General features: G+C 61.7%; 2 protein-coding genes across 3 annotated transcripts; both read right to left on the bottom strand.

Annotated features, from left to right (window-relative positions):
- Positions 1-621: 621 nt before the first annotated feature.
- On the bottom strand, positions 622-6484 carry PYCR3 (pyrroline-5-carboxylate reductase 3). Of its 2 annotated transcripts, XR_005989963.1 has the most exons (7): positions 6361-6484; positions 3847-3911; positions 3115-3294; positions 2595-2807; positions 2206-2298; positions 1657-1990; positions 622-931 (listed from the first exon to the last, which is right to left on the bottom strand). XR_005989963.1 is itself a non-coding variant. In XM_041769426.1 (6 exons), the coding sequence occupies exons 1-6, from the start codon at positions 6458-6460 to the stop codon at positions 1808-1810; spliced, it is 834 nt and encodes a 277-aa protein (XP_041625360.1). In that variant the 5' UTR covers positions 6461-6484; the 3' UTR covers positions 1456-1807. The 2 variants fall into 2 exon arrangements, 1 of the variants encoding a protein (XP_041625360.1); XM_041769426.1 differs by lacking the exon at positions 622-931 and having other exon boundaries at positions 1456-1990.
- A 2715-nt stretch (positions 6485-9199) lies between these two features.
- Positions 9200-14213, bottom strand: GFUS (GDP-L-fucose synthase). The gene is made up of 11 exons (XM_041768824.1): positions 14070-14213; positions 13098-13254; positions 12674-12788; positions 11392-11520; positions 11229-11302; positions 10911-11044; positions 10749-10813; positions 10341-10407; positions 10106-10185; positions 9820-9919; positions 9200-9546 (listed from the first exon to the last, which is right to left on the bottom strand). Exons 2-11 carry the CDS (start codon positions 13241-13243, stop codon positions 9491-9493), a joined length of 966 nt encoding a protein of 321 aa, XP_041624758.1. The 5' UTR covers positions 13244-13254; positions 14070-14213; the 3' UTR covers positions 9200-9490.
- Between the last annotated feature and the right edge of the window lie 2772 nt (positions 14214-16985).

Raw genomic sequence — 16985 nt, 5'->3', positions numbered from 1 at the left:
ATTTCAATAACCTCTACACCAAATGGGCCGAACTCATGACCCTGAGGATCAAGAGTTTCATGCTCTGCTGCCTCAGCCAACCAGGTACCCCTAGAGTCTTATCTTTGTAACATTTGATCCAATGCCTAGAACCTCAGAATTTGAAAAAGTCAGGAAAACATAAATTGATGAGGAGAAATTATATCCACCGGCCTCCTGAAAAAGTAATTTTAGCGCTGTGGCCAGCCCGTGGTCAGGCTGCAACCCTGGCCCCCAAAGCCACTGTCCTGGCCCCTGCGCATTCCGGGGCCACCGCCACCAGGGGCACAGCGCCCTTCCAGCTGGGCCGGGGCTCACGGAGGCGCCTCTACTCGCAAGAGGCCTGCCCGTGCGCACCTGCCCCTCACGCCCACCCACCGGGCTCCCAGGGACCGTACGGGAGGAGGCAGTGCTGCACCCAACACCGTGGAAGGTGGCGTTGGCGTCGGGAGGAAGCCGCCCACCGTCCCAGAGCTGATGGCGCTGCGCAGCCAGGACAACCTCGCCCCGCCCCCGGCTCCTACCAGCTCCCAGGTCCGCCTGAGCCCCAGCTGACATGTGCTTCCAGGCCCTTTATCAGCCCAAATCTCGGTCACTCGGTGCTACTGGACAGTGTCTTTATTCCCATCTCACGGACACATCAGGTGTGGACGTGGCCTCAGGCTGGCCTAACAGGTGGAAGGGCCAGCTGGCTAACGAAGGATGGAAGGGGGAGGACGGGCTGGAGGCTCGGGATGGGGGCAGGGGCCTGCACACGGGAGCACTGCAGCGGGGGTGCCATCAGCCAGCTACAGACGACGGACTGGCTTCACGTCTCAGCTGGTCCACTGGGGGCAGCCTGGTTCTCGCGTGGCTGGCCTCGTCTCAGCAGACCGCTGGGTGGGAGCGAGGCGAGTCCGGCACTCCAGGGCCTCTGTAGGGTGGGGAGGCTCCGGTGAACCTCGGGGGCAGGGTGGGCGGGGAGACCGTGCCTTGGGTTGGGGACCTGAGTTCCTGGCTTTCCCGGCCGGTTGCTCCATTCAGGGACGTGCTGAAGAGCCATGTCCTGTAGTCCGAGGCCAGGCCAGGAGACCCGCCAGGACGACCCAGGGAAGGGTCATCACGGCCAGCTCCACCTGCCACTTGTCTGGAGCTTAGCTGGGGGAGGGGGCCCACACCCAGCCGAAGCCAAGTCCTCACTCTGCAGCCAGCGGGGCCCTTCGGGGACCTGCTGCGGACCAGCGCTGTGCAGACCCTGGGCCCGGGCCTCTGTTGGGGTGGGCTCCCCAAGGGAAGGACCCTCAGCTCCTCAGCCAGGGAAAGAGTGGCCAGCCCTGTTTTCTTCTCAGAGGCTGGCGGGGTTGGGGCCCAGCTCCCCGTGGGTGGCCCCGCCCCATGGCAGGTCAACCCGGGGGCAAGACCCCCCCCCCCCCCCCCCCCCCCCCCCCCCCCCCCCCCCCCCCCCCCCCCGGCTTCACTGAGGAGGAGCCAGTCTCCTGCAGTCTCCACGTCCCCCACCCCCTGAGCTGGCTGCAGTTAGGTAGCTGTTGGAAAGGCTACCGATGCCCCAGCAGCTGCCCTGCTCCTGCCCCCCAGCCGCCAGCAGTGCTCACGCTCAGGCCCTCGACCCCCGAGTCACCCATGATGGTGGGCCACTACCTGCGAGCCCCTCCAGTCCTGTCCCTTCTCACTTCCTCGTGTGGAGCTCGGGAGGGGGACAGGCAAGAAGCCCCTGCATGGTGGGAGGGCTGCAGTCCTCGGGAAGGGGCAGGGAGGAGGGGCCGGGGCAGCCCACGTCCAGGGCCTCTCCCTACTTCCTGCTGAGCTCCCTGGCCCGGCACGTGGCAGCCTCCACGGCGCTCATGGTGGCTGCCCGCAATCCCCCCTGCTCCAGGGCGTGGAGCCCGTAGATGGTGGTGCCGCCCGGCGTGCATACGTCTGTCCGCAGCTGAGCCGGGTGCTGTTCCTTCTGCTGCAACATCTTGGCTGTCCCCTGGGGAGAGGGGCACCAGGGGTGACTGCAGGGACCCGGGCAGCTCCCTCTCCAGCTCAGCCCCACTGTGTAGCCTGCTTCATCATGTGTCCACTGCCCCCATCCCAGATCTTGATGCGGGCTTCCTGGGCCTGCTGTCTCCCTTCCCGCTGCTCCCGGGAGACGTGCCAGCCCGTCCCTTTTCACACGACCCGGCTGGGGCTGCCCTCACTCACCAGCAGGGTCTGAGCAACAATGCGGTGGGCCAGGCCACTGGGCATGCCCATCTTGATGGCACCTTCGGCCAGGGCTTCGGAGAAGGTACACACCTGTTCCAGTGGGGGGTAGGACTGTCAGAGCCAGCACTCCCCTGGACAAAGCACCCAGTCTGCAGAAAGCCTGGAACCCCCAGGAACCCGGCCCAGAGCACTGGCCACCAGTGCAGGAACGACGGCGGAGGCTCGAGCCCCGGGGTCTGCCTGGAGCATCCCAGGAAGGCAGTGATGTAGCAGAGGGGAGAGCTCACAGGCAGCCCCGGAGCCGAGTCCTCGAATCCCAAAGGCCAGCAGAGTTGGAAACTTCGCCAAGGGCTGGCCTGGGGGGTAGGGGATGAGATAACACTCACAAAGGCCACACCGCTGCCACTGAGGCCGGTGTGGATGTCCATGTGGGCCTCAGGCACCTCCTCGCACTGCCCGCAGGCCTCCAGCAGGGTCTGCAGAAGCTTGGCCTCGCTGCTTCCAGCGTGGCGGCCCCGCGCCATCACCACACTCCCCTCCTGAACCAAGCAGGGCAGGTTGGGTGAGACTCGTAGCACCCGTGTGGTCGGCGGCAGCAGCTGGTCAGAGAGAAGCAGGGGTCAGGGGACATGTGCAAGCGGCCCCCCAGGCAGGCCCAGGCCTCAGCCAGCTGCGGGCTCCCTCCTCTGTGTCCTGGGTGTGGTACCAGCAGGATAGGGAAGCCCAGCCCCCTGGGCCACTGGCCACCTCTCTAGGTTGTCCGGGAGGCCGTCACATGCTTCACCCATCCCACCTTCCTCAAGGGCACCAGTGTGGGATGGCAAGGGGTGGGAAGCAGAGTCTGGCCAGCAGAACGGACTCTGGGCTCAGAGCCCCAGCTCCCACACAACCCCACAGGCCACTCACCTCCTCCAGGGTGCTCAGAGACACCCCAGCAGCCACAGACACCAAGATGTGCTCAGTGGTTACCACAGAGGCCACCTCTGCCAGGACAGCTGGCAGGACATGGGGCTTGGTAGCAAAGAAGACCAGCAAGCAGCTCTGCAGAACCTCCTGGTTGGAGTGGGTGGTCTGGCAGCCCAGGGCCTGCAACGGGGACAGTGGGATCAGGGCTGGGGTAAGTGGGACGGCCTCCCAGACTGTGGCACTTCCCGTGGGAGCCCACCCTGCAGCCCCAGGGCTCCCCGTGGGTCTCTCCCATTGCGAATGCCTGCACCACCCCCACTCCCACTGCCCAAGACTCACCCAGACCATCCGTCTGGCTCAGGACCCCTGACCCCTGACGTCAGCACTTCCTCACGCCCTCTGACCCCATTTAGTGCCCACAACCATCTCTGCCCAACCCAATGCATGGGTACACGTGTGTGTATGTGTGCACACATGTATGCACATGCACACATACCCCCTTTACTCTGTCCTAGCATCCCCCACAACCTCAACTTTCCTTCTGGTCTTTTTTTTTTTTTTTTCCTTCTGGTCTTTGACCTGACCTCCTCTTTCCCAGCCCAGCCCAGCCAGTCTCAAAAGTTTACCTAAACAAGCAGCACTTCCCTGGACCCAAGAACTGTCTCAGGAGTCAAGAGCCCCCATGAACCCCCCAGGACAGCCTCAACGCAGAAGAGCTGGGGCCCAGCCCACCTGGAAGTGGCAGAGGTTCCTGTCACTCGGTGCACTGGCCAGTATGTGCTGAGCTTCTACTTTTCCTGGAGAGAAAGGCAAAAGCAGAAGGGTCGGTGAGGACGTGGAGTGGAAGGAAAGAAGAGCAGGAACCAGCCTGGCCTGCCCCTTACTGGCTTCTCCTGCTCAGCCATGCCCGGGCCATCCTGGCCGCAGCTGGCCTGATGCTCTGTAAGAACCCAAGTGATTGGCAGGGGTGCTGCGTGCAGCCAGGACCAGGCACTCGCTCCATTCTCTGCTACTGCCGAGTCCAGAGGCTCTGCTAGACACAGGGGCCCAGAGCTTGCCTAGTCTCATGAGGACTCCATCTCAGGGGTCTGTGCCTCTGGGGACAGGAAGGCGGGGACAGAGCTGGGGCAGGGTGGGGAGGGAGGCCCAGTAGGTGCTGAGCTTCCCTGGGAGTGGGGTGTGTGTCTGTGCTGGGATGTCCAAGCAGGGGCTAAATCCCCAATTGGTAGAAATTATCTGCATTTGTGGGGTGCAGGGCTGGGGAGATTACACTTCTGTAAGGTCTACCAGGAAGGCAGAAGTGCACCCCACAACCCGAACACCGAGCCAGTGAGTCGTGACAGCGACCACCTCCACGCGTGCCTACGCGGAGTACGGTGAACCTGCACAGCCCTGGGAGGAAGGTGATACTGCAGAGTTGTACACGTAAAGCACCTGAGACTTGCCATAAACTATTTTCTGATGATTTTCACCCTTCTGGACCGTGACTGTGGTGGAGGGCAGAAAGCCAGCCCGGAATCTACACATAACGGTTTCCAAATCCCCTGGAGTAAGACTAGGACGGCACTGTCAGGCCTCCTGTGAACCAACCGTTCTCCCCCAGGGAGGTCCTGGCCTCCAGGCCCCAGGGCACGTGTGCAACCTCGAGACAGTTCCGGCTGTCCTAACTGGGGGGTGCTACCAACATCTAGGGGGACAGACCAGGAAGGCAGCTCGACACCCTACGGTGTGAAGGATGAAGAACCACACACCGCCTCCATGCCCATCAGGAGGTGGACCAGGCCTGCAGCCCGCCACGGGGTGCAGCTGCCGCACACATCACGTCGGAAACAGAATCAGAGTCTCAAAGGTCAAACCACCCAAGGCCGGAAGGAAACCAGAAGTTGGTGGGAGATCCCGGTGGCAAAGGTAGCACCGTCCAAGAACAATACTACTGGGACCAAAGACCCAGCTTCACACTTTCTAGTTGCCATGTTAAAAGCAAGTAAGAAAAAAAAGGTAAAGTTAATTGTAATATATTTTATTTAGGGATCCCTGGGTGGCGCAGCGGCTTAGCCCCTGCCTTTGGCCCAGGGCGTGATCCTGGAGACCCTGGATCGAATCCCACGTCAGGCTCCCGGTGCATGGAGCCTGCTTCTCCCTCTGCCTATGTCTCTGCCTCTCTCTCTCTCTCTCTCTGTGTGACTATCATAAATAAATAAAAATTTAAAAAAAATTTAAAAATATATATATATTTTATTTAACCCCATGTAAACAAAATACTATCCTTCCAAATATCGGTTTTAATCAGCATTAAAAATTACTAAAATAGGGGATCCCTGGGTGGCGCAGCGGTTTGGCGCCTGCCTTTGGCCCAGGGCGCGATCCTGGAGACCCGGGATCGAATCCCACGTCGGGCTCCCGGTGCATGGAGCCTGCTTCTCCCTCCGCCTGTGTCTCTGCCTCTCTCTCTCTCTCTGTGACTATCATAAATAAATAAAAATTTAAAAAAAATTACTAAAATATGTTACGTTCTCGTAAATCTTCCAAACTCAAAATCTTATTCTACAAACTCGCAGCCCCCTAGACTCGGACCACCCACGTCGCAAGCGCTGGCGGTGGGCACGAGGCTCACCGGGACAAGCAGCCCTGGCGCCCCACGCGCACCCTGCTGCCGTGCCCAGCGAAGGAGAGGTGGTCCTGCGGCGCCCTTACCACCCCCCGCGGAGGGCTCCCTGGTGACCCCCGCCCAGAGCCTCCGCGGGACGCGTCGCTCCAGGACGTGAGCTCCGAGCAGGTGAGCTCCGGGCAGGTGAGCTCCAGGAGGTGAGCTCCGGGACGTGAGCTCCAAGCAAGTGAGCTCCAGGAGGTGAGCTCCGGGCAGGTGAACTCCCGGCATAAGAGCTCCAGGAGGTGAGCTCCAGGAGGTGAGCTCCGGGACGTGAGCTCCAAGCAAGTGAGCTCCAGGAGGTGAGCTCCGGGCAGGTGAACTCCCGGCATAAGAGCTCCAGGAGGTGAGCTCCAGGAGGTGAGCTCTGGGACGTGAGCTCCAAGCAAGTGAGCTCCGGGAGGTGAGCTCCCGGCAGAAGAGCTTCGGGCAGGTGAGCTCCGGGCAGGTGAGCTCCGGGCAGGTGAGCTCCAGGAGGTGAGCTCCGGGCAGGTGAGCTCCCGGCAGGTGAGCCCTTCCCGCGCACACCCGGCCGGCGTGGGACGCCCGCTGGCTCCCAGGCCCGGGGACCCACGCGCCCCACGCCCGCGGCGCCCCACCTGCTCGGATGAAGCCCTGCGCGATGGCCTCGGCCATACGTCCCGCGCCCACAAAGCCCACACGGAGCGGACCCGGGCCAAGCGCTGCCGCCGCCGCCATCTCGTCACCGCGGCCTGACCTGGCCCCGCCCATGTCGCCGCCGCGCCCCCCCCGCCCGTCGATTGGCTGCCGGGACCTCACGCCCCGCCCACCCCCTTCCGGGCTCCGCGGCGAGCCCCTCCCCCGGGCGCTCATTGGTCCTGGTGCCGCAGGCTGGGGGCGGGGCGCCGCGAGGAAGTGGGCGTGGCCTGGCGCTCCGCGGAAGGCGCGGCCCCCGGCGGAGGGCGAGAGCGGCGGTGGTGGGGTCGGGCCGCGTGGAGCCGGGCGGACCCTGCTTTCCCAGGGGCAGCTCGAGAGGCTCCGTTCAACGAAGGGCCGGAAAGGGCGAGGTCCCCGCGGGGGCGCGGCGGAGTCCCGGAAAGCCCCGGCGGCCGGCCGCTGCGCAGCTGAGCTCCCGCGGAGGAGCATCCGCCCCGATTCCGGTGAAAGACCCGGGCACGCCAGGCCGGCGCCTGGGGAGCTGGGGAGTGAGTGCAGCGCGCCGGCCTGGGCCGGGTTCTCCGGCGGGAGCCGCGCCCTCGGGGCGCCCTGGGCCCTGGAGCCTGACGGCGGGCGCAGCTGCGGAGCGAGGGCCGCGGGGCCGGGCGGGCTGGCGAGCTGCAGCGGCTCCAGGCCCTGAATCGTGAGCCGGCCTGTCGCTTCTCTGCACCGAAGTTCTCCAGCCAGCCTGGATCCCGCGAGAAGGCAGGAGGGGCCTTCCTGAGGCCCGGGTCCCCAGCGGAGACCTCGTCGGTCCTGGGGTGGGGGCGCTGATGGAGTGCTCGGCCGCGCAGGGGCCCGTTTGCAACTGACCAGAGGGTAGGGGTAGGGGTGGGAGGACTTGTGATTTTTTTTTTTTTAAGATTTTTTATTAATTCAGAGAGAGAGAGAGAGAGAGAGAGAGGCAGAGACACAGGCAGAGGGAGAAGCAGGCTCCGTGCCCGGAGCCCGACGTGGGACTCAATCCCGCACCTCCTGGATCACACCCTGGGCTGCAGGCGGCGCTAAACCGCTGCGCCACCGGGGCTGCCTGTACTTGTAATTTTTAATTGACACGGGAACAATGAGGTTTGAAGATCTGACACTGCAGGGTATTCTTTACGATTGCATCTGAAAATGTTTTGTTATTCTGGAGACGCCTGGGTGGCTCAGCAGTTGAGTGTCTGCCTTTGGCCCAGGGCGTGACCCCAAGGGTCCTGGGATCGAGTCCTGCGTCTGGCTCCCTGCAGGGAGCCTGTTTCTCCCTCTGCCTGTGTCTCTGCCTCTCCTGAACAAATAAAATCTTTTAAAAAAATATTTTGTTATTCTAAATGCTACTTTGACACATTCTTAGCTCTTCAACAATCAAATCTCATTCATTCAATACTACCCTGGCGGTGGGTCAGCCCGCTGTGGGCAGGGGATGAAGGCCATACAGCAGCAGACTATAGGCAGCTGAGCCCGCACTTGGGGGACCTGCATTCTGGCTGGGGACACAGCCCCCTGCAACAAACACACACTGCAGGACACATGGCCAGTTTCTGTCCTGCCAGGTGTGTCCGGGCCTCTCCGCCACACTGGGCCTCCCTCTGAATATTCCCACGTGGCTGACTCAAGCTCCAGCTCAGGCACCACCCCCTTCCCCGAACCCCACAGCAGAGCCTCCACTCCCTGGGGCTGGAGACCAGGGAACACAGGGCGGCTGACCAGGTCCGACAGCTCCGCGTCCAGGGCCAGGAAGAGGCTCCCGGGCACCCCCGGGCAAGCACACGGGACTCCACGGCAGGGTGGGCACTCCCAAGAAACCAACATTTTGCTCCAGGTCTCAAAGGTGGGGAGGCACGACCAGGGAGCCCCGGGGCATAAACACTGCAGCTGGCTGGAGAAAGGGTGGAGACAAGTGCCGAGAGAGGCCAGCCGGGCACAGGGACGGGTGGGGGTGGGAAGCGTGTGCCTGGCATACTGCCTGAGAGAGTTCACACGACGGGCACATCTGGGGTCAGAAAAGAGCTGAGAGCCACCATCATGAGGAAGACAGAGGGCGACCAGGAGGCAGGGGACCTGAGAGGAAGCGGCCCCAAGGGTGGGCCTGGAGCCTGGGAAGGTGTCTGAGGGCTTTGGAGTTGGTTGCTCCTCGATGCGCACACCCCCCAGCACTGACCGGCTGCACCAGGGACTTGGCTGGATTCCTGCTGAGAATGTGAAAGTCTGCTGCGCACCCCTTCCCAGCAGGCCCTCCTCTGTGACACCTGTTACCGCCCAGGCGAGAGGGCAGGCCAGGCCCACCACAAGCTGCCACCTGAGGGCTAGGGAGATGAGGGGCCCAGTACAGCTCTCTCCTGGGGTCCCGCTCACCACCCTCCCGAGATCCATCCACATGCCTACTCAGCAGGTCCAAATCCAGAACCAGCTTTGTCCCCCAAAGGCCTGGTGCTGACAGGTAGGCCCAGGGAGCTCAGGTCACCAGGCCTGCATGGGACCTCACGTGATAAGGCTAAGCTGTGGCCACAGTGGCAGCTGAGACTGCTCCAGGTACCCTGCCCCGCACCCCCACCGGCTGACTGTCCACCGCCTCTACCCGGCAGCCTGCCTGCCTCTCGCCCGCACACCTGCTTTGCCAGCTGCAGCTGCCCTTCTCCTCCAGGGCCAGCCCGCCACCCTCGCCCAGCAGTCAGCAGGTGAATGGTGGGTCCTGGGGCTAACCAGGCTCAGGGGGGACAGTGCCTATGTGTGTGTTGCGGGACGGGGGGGGGGGGGGGGCACAGAGCTGCTGGGGCCAGGCCTGGGAAAGTTGGACTTTATTAGATCCCAAGGAATGGGAGAACAGGATCAGGAGGGGCCACACTCAGGACCCCGGGACTGGTTTGGGGAGCAAGGTGCTGGGCCTGGCCAGGCCTTGGTTTCCCTGAGGACAGACATGAACGGTGGGCCCAGTGCACAGATGCCCAGAGCCGCCCTGGCCAAGGAGTAGAACATGGGCCCAGGTTGCCAGGCAGTGCCCTCCACTCCCGCAGTCTGAGGGTGCTGCCTCCGGGGCCTCGGGGAGCAGCCGGTGCCTGCTCCCACACTGCCTCACTTCCGGGCCTGTTCGTAGTTGTGGGTGAACCAGGCACAGGTCTCCTTCACAGCTGCAGAGGTGCAGAGGTAGGCAGGTGACAGGTGGTGGCAGGTGAGGGCTGAGGCTGCCCTGATCTCCCCTGGGGGAGAAGGGGAGGGCAGGGGCCCCAGCGACACCCGCAATCACCTCTTCTGTGTCCTGCCTCCCCGGTAAGGGTTTGGACACCAAACCTACAGGGCGTCCCCAGCTCCAGTAGGGAAAGCAAGGTCGGCCCAAAGCCAAGGAGGGGCTGGGAGGTCCTGAGGGACGGGGTGGGAGAGCCACGGGAGGACAGGGGGCTCACCCTGCTTGAAGGGTGTGAACCGGAAGTCAGGCAGGTAGGTCCGAAGCTTGCCGTTACTGGCCGTTTTCTTAAACTGTCCATCTGACTTGGTGGTATCAAACTAGGTGCCCAGTCAAGGCCACAGCAGGAGGGGCGCCCCGCCCCACCCCAGCCTGCCCTCGAACTTCCGCTGCCTTTCCCTGGGGGGCCGTGGGGTCAGAGCACCACCCCTCTCTCCAGTTACCAGGGAGAGACCCATTTTGGACACGTCAGACCCACAGTGCCCCGCCCCAGAGCCAAAGGATACAGTGACCTCCCCATGGAAGTCCATGGCCTCCACCACGGCTTCGGCCGCCTCCTGGATAGAGACCTCATCCTCCTCGCCCACTGCAGGGAGCGGGGGGGCCAGCAGCCAGGTCAGGCCTCCCCCACCTGGCCTTGTCGTCACCCAGCCCCCACGACATTCTCTCCCGACCCTGGCTGCTCTCAGGACCGATGGGTTTTGCCCTGCGGCAGCGGCCAGGGAGCCACGGGGTGCCCACCTGACAGGATGATGGGCTCCACTTCATTGTACTCCCGTAGGACCCAGATGAAGAGCCGGGCCAGGTCCTAGAAGTCAAATAGGGTCAAAGGCCACAAGTTATGGCCACATGGGGCCATATGCCACCCCTCCTACATGCCCCTGCTCAGTGAGGGTGCAGCCTGGGCTTCACTGGGGCTGGAGGTTTCTCCCTTTGGGCAGCTCCTAGCCAGCTCAGCCCAACACCCTGCTCAGTGCTGCACCTGGCCACTGCCTATAGGGCCCCAGCGAGGACCAGTGATGGCTCCTCCAGGGGCTCAGCCTGGACCCCCACTCCGTTACCAGGCTCCCTCACGCTATGGCCCTGCCACAGCCAGCATGGCAGGCCAGGAAACATTTGGGTGGACAGCGAGGCACCGTCTGCACAAACCAGTGAGTAGATGAACTGCCTCCGTGGCTTTCCAGTGCCCCACACCGTCAGGGCAGAGCCGCTGCCTGCAGAATCAGCGAGGGGGCGGTGTCAGGACGGGATGTGCCAGCCACCAGCCCCCTCCCTGCCGAGGCCCTGGGGCCCCACCGAGCGGGCACTCACTCTTGGCCAGGTGCACCTTGTGGATGAGGCCGGGCAGCACGTGGCCATCCTCGATGTTGAAGTTGTCGTGGGGCCCAAAGACGTTAGTGGGGATGACGGCGGTGAAAGTGCAGCCATGCTGCTGGAAGTAGGCCCTGTGGAATCACAGCGTCTCTTCCGGCCCTTGCCCTGGGACCACTGACCCACCGCACCCGCCCCGGCTTCGCCTGGATGGAAAAACCGGAGGCCCACAAAGAGGGGGCATTCCCTCTGCCAGGGGAACCCACTGGGCTTCCTCCCTTTTCCTGTTGGGTCTCGGCTGGGGCGCGGGCGGAGGACCTGTTCTGCACGTCGATCATCCTCTTGGCGTAGGAGTAGCCAAAATTGCTGTTGTGCGGTGGCCCATTGTGGATCTAGGGGAGCAGGAGGCCTTGGCTTTCCTGGCCCCGCCCTGCCAGGACCCACCGGCCCCTCCTCGATCCCGCCCGGCCAGGCCCCTCACCATAGTCTCATCGATGGGGTAGGTGGTCTTGTCCGGGAAGATGCAGGTAGACAGGCAGGAGACCACCTTACGCACGCCCACCTCGAAGGCCGAGTGCAGGACGTTGTCGTTGATGTGCACGTTTTTCCTCTGGCACAGGAGGGGAAGGGCGGGCAGGGCGGTTCAGGCCCCTCCAGGCAGGACCCCAGCCCTTACCTGCTCCTCCAAAGACTGAAGCAGGACACACTTGGCTCCCACTGGCTCAGGCAGCACCTGAGCCAGTTTATCCTAACTGCTTCCTGGGACAAGGCGAAACCTCCCAGCACAGACCTTCCAGAAACCACGGCCCCCTCAAGCCTCTTACGTCCTTAGAGGCAGTTGTCTTCCCCCCTCCCCCTCCCCCTCCCTGGGGCTCTGGGAGGGGGGCTGGAGGAGAGGCCCACACCCCCTAGCTCAGAGCTGGACCTCACCCACACAGGTTGCTAAGGGCAGGCCCAATCGGGCCCTAGCAGGGATGGGGAGAAGGGGCCCTCCACTCCTCCACCCCGGAGGAGCCTACCCAGCACCTAGTAGCAGACAGGCCTTGGTCAGTCCCACCCCTCCTTTTCCCTGGTCCCTGGGAGGACACTGGGCATTTGCACCGCTCTGAGCAGAGGGAGAGATGAGGACTAGGCAGGCTTCTGGGAAGACTGCTACTGAGACAAGGAGAGCCCTGGGGTGACAGGGGCCTTGGGCAGAATCTGACCTGAGCCTCTGCCATCCCTGTGCCTGCTGCAAGGCTGAACCACACCAAGACCGGATGCCCAGAGATGGCGAGGCAGCCCTCAGGGGCACGGCCTGGCAGGAGGGGCCACAGGCAGAGCCCTGCTCTCCTGCCCCTTCCACCATACCCCACGCCCCTAGGCCAGATGCCTCGGGCCCAGAACCCAGCTCACGTCTCTGCACCCCAGAATGCGTGGTGAGCCTGGTTCAATGCAGCCAGACCAGAGAGGTCTGGGGAGCAGGAAGGTCTCAAGGCCCAGAGGGCGCAGGGGATAGGAACCTACCCTACCTAGGTCAAACAGCAAATACTGGTTTCTCCCAGCTCCCCCAACCCACCTCGGCTTTTCCTATTGGGCCAATGCCCCCAGGCCCTCCTCTAGGCCCATCTACCTACAAAGCAAGCGTGGATTATTAGGGGCTCCACAGGGGCTGTCCCCACCAGGCTGTGCCAAGCCGGACCCTCAGGGACTTCCTGGGGTCAAAACATAAGCATAGGAAGCCGAGGAAAAAGTCCCCAGGGCTCCATGGGGCCCTCACTCACCCAGAAGTCCAGGTTGTACTTGATATTCCGGAACAGGCCCCCCACCATTGCAGCAAGGTGGATGACGTGTGTGGGCCGCACCTTTTCAAACAGGGCTCGGGTCTGTGCAGCGTCCCTGGGAGGAGCCAGGCTCTCAGAGGCCGCAGGAGGCCTGAGGGAAGGAACTAGCACCCTGGGGGTGGGGTATTGGTGGCAGGGCTGATGGCAGGCAGAACTGCCAAAAAGGAAAGTGGCCAGTTCAGGCACTGGCTGTTACAAAGCCGTGGGCTTCCAGGAAGAGATGTGAGGATGTTTACCTAGAAGCAGAACTGCACACACCCACGCCAGGGCAGCCACCTGGCGGGGAGGACCCAGACAGGAGGCTACTAGCCTCAGGGACAGGCCTGGCCTTGAGCTCTGCGTCTCCAGGGATGGGTCCACTCACGTGAGATCAGCGTCCTTGGAGGAGACGAACACCCAGTCCTCTCCAGGCAGCCCAGCTCCGTCTGCTACCACCTTTTGGATGGCTCTGCCCACCAGACCAGATCCGCCGGTCACTAGGATTCGTACTGACCCCCCAGGCTCACTCATGTTGGCTGCACCTGCGGGGACAAATGGTGGGAGGCAGACGGAACCCCACTCCCTGAAGATGCCCCTCCTTGGGGTCACTGCCCTTAGCACTGGACGCCACAGCAACTGTCCAAGGCCTCGCTCAGGGTTCCCTGTGGCAAGTGAAACAGGATGAGACCCCCAGGGAGGAGAGAGAGCCTGCTGGGGGCCACAGAGACCCAGCTGGGCTGAGGCTCCCCCTCCCGGTCCCATTCCCTAGGGAGCCCTCTGCCTGGATCTGCACAGGGGCCATGCGGCTCCCACCCAGCCAAGGGAGCCTGGTGCCAGCTGGGCCCCACACTGGCCCAAGGAGGGGGGCAGTCAGCACACTGGGGCTGACAGGCAGGGAGGCAGACAGTCTTGGGCTGGGGGCTCCTGGCCCCCGTCATGAGGTTTTGGTCATGGCCCCAGCCAAAGCTCACGCTCCACAGGCCAGGAAGGGGCAGCGCCCAGGGGCCGCCGCCGCCAGCTGGTCCAGGGGAGCCTTCACCGGCCGAGCTCCTGCAGGGCAGGTGGCGCTTCGGGCTCGAACTGGACAGGCCTCAGGGGCCACCCCTCGCGGCCCGCATCCCCGGGCTGAGGATGTGCTGGGCCCGCGGGCTGGCGCTGACCGGGGGGCAGGCCCCACGCCAGCAGCCCAGCAGCCGGGGGCGAGGAAGCACCGCGGAGCTCGGGCACCCACGGCGCTTCCCTGCCCGCCCCGCCCTCCACGCCCTCGGAGCCCCACACCCTCAGGACGCCCCGGCTGCCGCGGAACGGCCGGGGCCCGGGCTCCCCTGGGGACCCAAGGCGCCCCGCGCCGCCTCACCTGCGCCACCTGCCCCACCTGCCCGTCGCCGGGAGCGGCTTCCGGCAGGGGACGGACTCCCCAGCCGCGCGCGGGTGCCAGGTGGAGGGGGCGGAACCCGGAGGGCCCCGCGGGCCCGCCCTCGGCACTCTGGGAAATGCAGTCCTCGGGGGCGTCCCGGGCGCTGCTGGGAAGTGGAGTCCGGGAGCGCGCAGCACCCTGGGAAATGTAGTTCTCGCGGCTCCGCCTCCGCCTCCGCCGGGCGGGTCCCGCGGCCGCTGCGGGAGGTGCGGGGCGGAGACCTGGTTCTCTCGGCGGGGGACGGTGGGCGGTGGGCGGGGCGGTGGCAGAGGGGAGACCGCGCGGCGCTGGGGCTCACGCAGCCTCAGGACGGGGGAGCGGCAGGAGAGCTGGGACCGAGGGGTGGCCGCAGCCGGCGCCCCCGACCCAGGGTGCTCCTGGCGCCCCGGTGACAGCCCTGCCCTGTCCCTCGGGCGCCCCCTGGTGACCGGCCAGCCCTCGAAATAAACGCAACCGTGGATTTTTTTTTAATCTGATGCTCCGCAAACCATTTTTTATTTTATTTTAATTTTATTTTTTAAGTTTATTTTATTTTATTTATTTATTCATGAGAGACACACACAGAGAGAGGCAGAGACACAGGCAGAGGGAGGAGGAGGCTCCATGCAGGGAGCCCGACGTGGGACTCGATCCCAGGACCCCGGGATCACGCCCTGGGCCGAAGGCACACGCTCAACCCCTGAGCCACCCAGTCGTCCCCAGAAGATAATTTAATGCAAATGACATTTGGGCTTTTTTTTTTTTAGATTTTATTTGTTTATCTATAGAGAGAGAGAGAGGCAGAGGGAGAAGCAGGCTCCACGCAGGGAGCCCGACACGGGACTCGATCCTGGGTCTCCAGGATCACACCCCAGACTGCAGGCAGCGCCAAACTGCTGCGCCACCGGGGCTGCCTGACATTTGGGCTTTAAAATTTAAATTCAATTAGTTAACATGTAATGTATCATTAGTTTCAGAGGTGGAGGTCAGTGATTCATGAGCTGCACACAGCACCCAGTGCTCATCCGATCACGTGCCCTCCTTAGTGCCCGTCACCCCCTCACCCCGTCCCGCCATCCCCTCCAGAAACCCTCAGTTCCCCAGGATTCAGTGTCTCTTGCGGTTTGTCTCTCTTTCTGACATCGTCTTGTTTTATTTTTTCCTCCTTTCTCCCATGATGCCCTGTTTTCTTTTTTTTTCTTAAGATTTATTTATTTATTTATTTATTATTTATTATTTATTATTTATTTATTTATGATAGACATAGAGAGAGAGGCAGAGACACAGGCAGAGGGAGAAGCAGGCTCCATGCCGGGAGCCTGACGTGGGACTGGATCCCGGGACTCCAGGATTGAGCCCTGGGCCAAAGGCAGGCGCTAAACCGCTGAGCCACCTGGGGATCCCCACCTGTTTTGTTTCTTAATTTCCACATATCAATGTGAGATCGTATGTAATTGTTTCCCTGATTGACTTATTTTGCTTAACGTAATACCCTCTAGTTCCATCCACATCTTTGCAAATGGCTAAGATCTCATTCTTCGTTTTTTTTTTTGTTTTTGTTTTTTTTTAAGATTTATTTATTCGGGATCCCTGGGTGGCGCAGCGGTTTGGCGCCTGCCTTTGGCCCAGGGCGCGATCTTGGGCACCCGGGATCGAATCCCACGTCTGTGGGATCATAAATAAATTTAAAAAAAAAAAAGATTTATTTATTCATGAGAGACCCATGAGAGAGGCAGAGACACAGACAATGGGAGAAGCAGGCTCCATGCCGGGAGCCTGACGCGGGATTTGATCCCGGGTCTCCAGGATCACGCCCTGGGCCAAAGGCAGGCACCAAACCGCTGCGCCACCCAGGGATCCCCAATCTCATTCTTTGTAATAACCGAGTAATATTCTGTTGTATGTATAGATCACATCCTCTCTATCCATTCATCTGTTGATGGACATCTGGGCTCTTTGCCTAGTTTGGTGCTTGTGGGCATTGCTGCTGTAAACTTTGGGGGTGCAGGGGTACATTTGGGCTTATTTTTGTGAGAATTTTCTTCTTCATGGTCACATAAACATTTTGTCACTCCTTGTTTCAACCTCACATATTGAAATGTTACTCTTGTGATTCACGTGCTGTTTCTGCCAGTTTAGAAAAACATTGTCTGTAAAATTAAATAAATCTATTTTAAAATCCCTTTGAAAATGGAATTATCCATCTTAGCTCTCTTTGGGGTTTGGAAAGCTTTATAAACATCATATAAGACCACTAAGAGTTCATCTCAAACAGCCGGGGCCCCCTCACTCCAAAACTGATCTCTTCTAGGAAAGAGCATGGGTTCTGCTGGTGAGCGCCTGCTGTCTGCGTTCTCCGTGTGGGGCTTCCACATCTGCCATGAACCTCGTTCCTGTTGTAGTGTGTAGTCACTGTTCCCAGGCTGTGTCCTAGGCAGGGAGGCATTCAGGGTCAAGACTGACCCATATTTCATCAAGATGTTGTATCTCTGGGCTAAATCAAGGAACATACCATGTGATTTTGAGTTGTTTTAAGGAACATGATTGGTCAGGGCACCCGAGGCCTAAAATCAGGCACAGATGAAATGCTCAACAAATGACACAAATAATACATCTAGTTTTCCAGCCTACGTTCTGGCTTCTCCACTTTTTTTTTTTTTTTTTTAAAGATTTTACCTATTCATGAGAGAGAGAGAGAGAGAGAGAGAGAGAGGCAGAGACCCAGGCAGAGGGAGAGAGAGGCAGAGAACCAGGCAGAGGCTCCCTTGCACGGAGCCTGGCGCAGGACTCGATTCTGGGTCTCCAGGATCACGCCCTGGGCTGAAGGCGGCGCTAAACCGCTGGGCCACCAGAGCTGCCCCCCCCCCCCCCCCCCCC

The sequence above is a fragment of the Vulpes lagopus genome, chromosome 9 (genome assembly GCF_018345385.1).
Source record: "Vulpes lagopus strain Blue_001 chromosome 9, ASM1834538v1, whole genome shotgun sequence".
NCBI classification, from domain to species: domain Eukaryota; kingdom Metazoa; phylum Chordata; class Mammalia; order Carnivora; family Canidae; genus Vulpes; species Vulpes lagopus.
This window is presented reverse-complemented; position numbering and strand designations above follow the sequence as displayed.

Excerpts from the sequence above, each read along its gene's own strand:
- PYCR3 (XM_041769426.1), bottom strand. The coding sequence starts at position 6,460 with ATGGCGGCGGCGGCAGCGCTTGGCCCGGGTCCGCTCCGTGTGGGCTTT. Across the intron at positions 3,912-6,360 it reads GCAGGGCTTCATCCGAGCAG|GAAAAGTAGAAGCTCAGCAC; the intron begins GTGGGGCGCCGC and ends CTTTCTCTCCAG. Across the intron at positions 2,299-2,594 it reads GTGGCAGCGGTGTGGCCTTT|GTGTGTACCTTCTCCGAAGC; the intron begins GTGAGTGTTATC and ends CCACTGGAACAG.
- GFUS (XM_041768824.1), bottom strand. The coding sequence starts at position 13,243 with ATGAGTGAGCCTGGGGGGTCAGTACGAATCCTAGTGACCGGCGGATCT. Across the intron at positions 11,045-11,228 it reads ATGATCGACGTGCAGAACAG|GGCCTACTTCCAGCAGCATG; the intron begins GTCCTCCGCCCG and ends GTGATTCCACAG. Across the intron at positions 10,408-10,748 it reads GGCAGTTCATCTACTCACTG|GACCTGGCCCGGCTCTTCAT; the intron begins GTTTGTGCAGAC and ends TTTGACTTCTAG.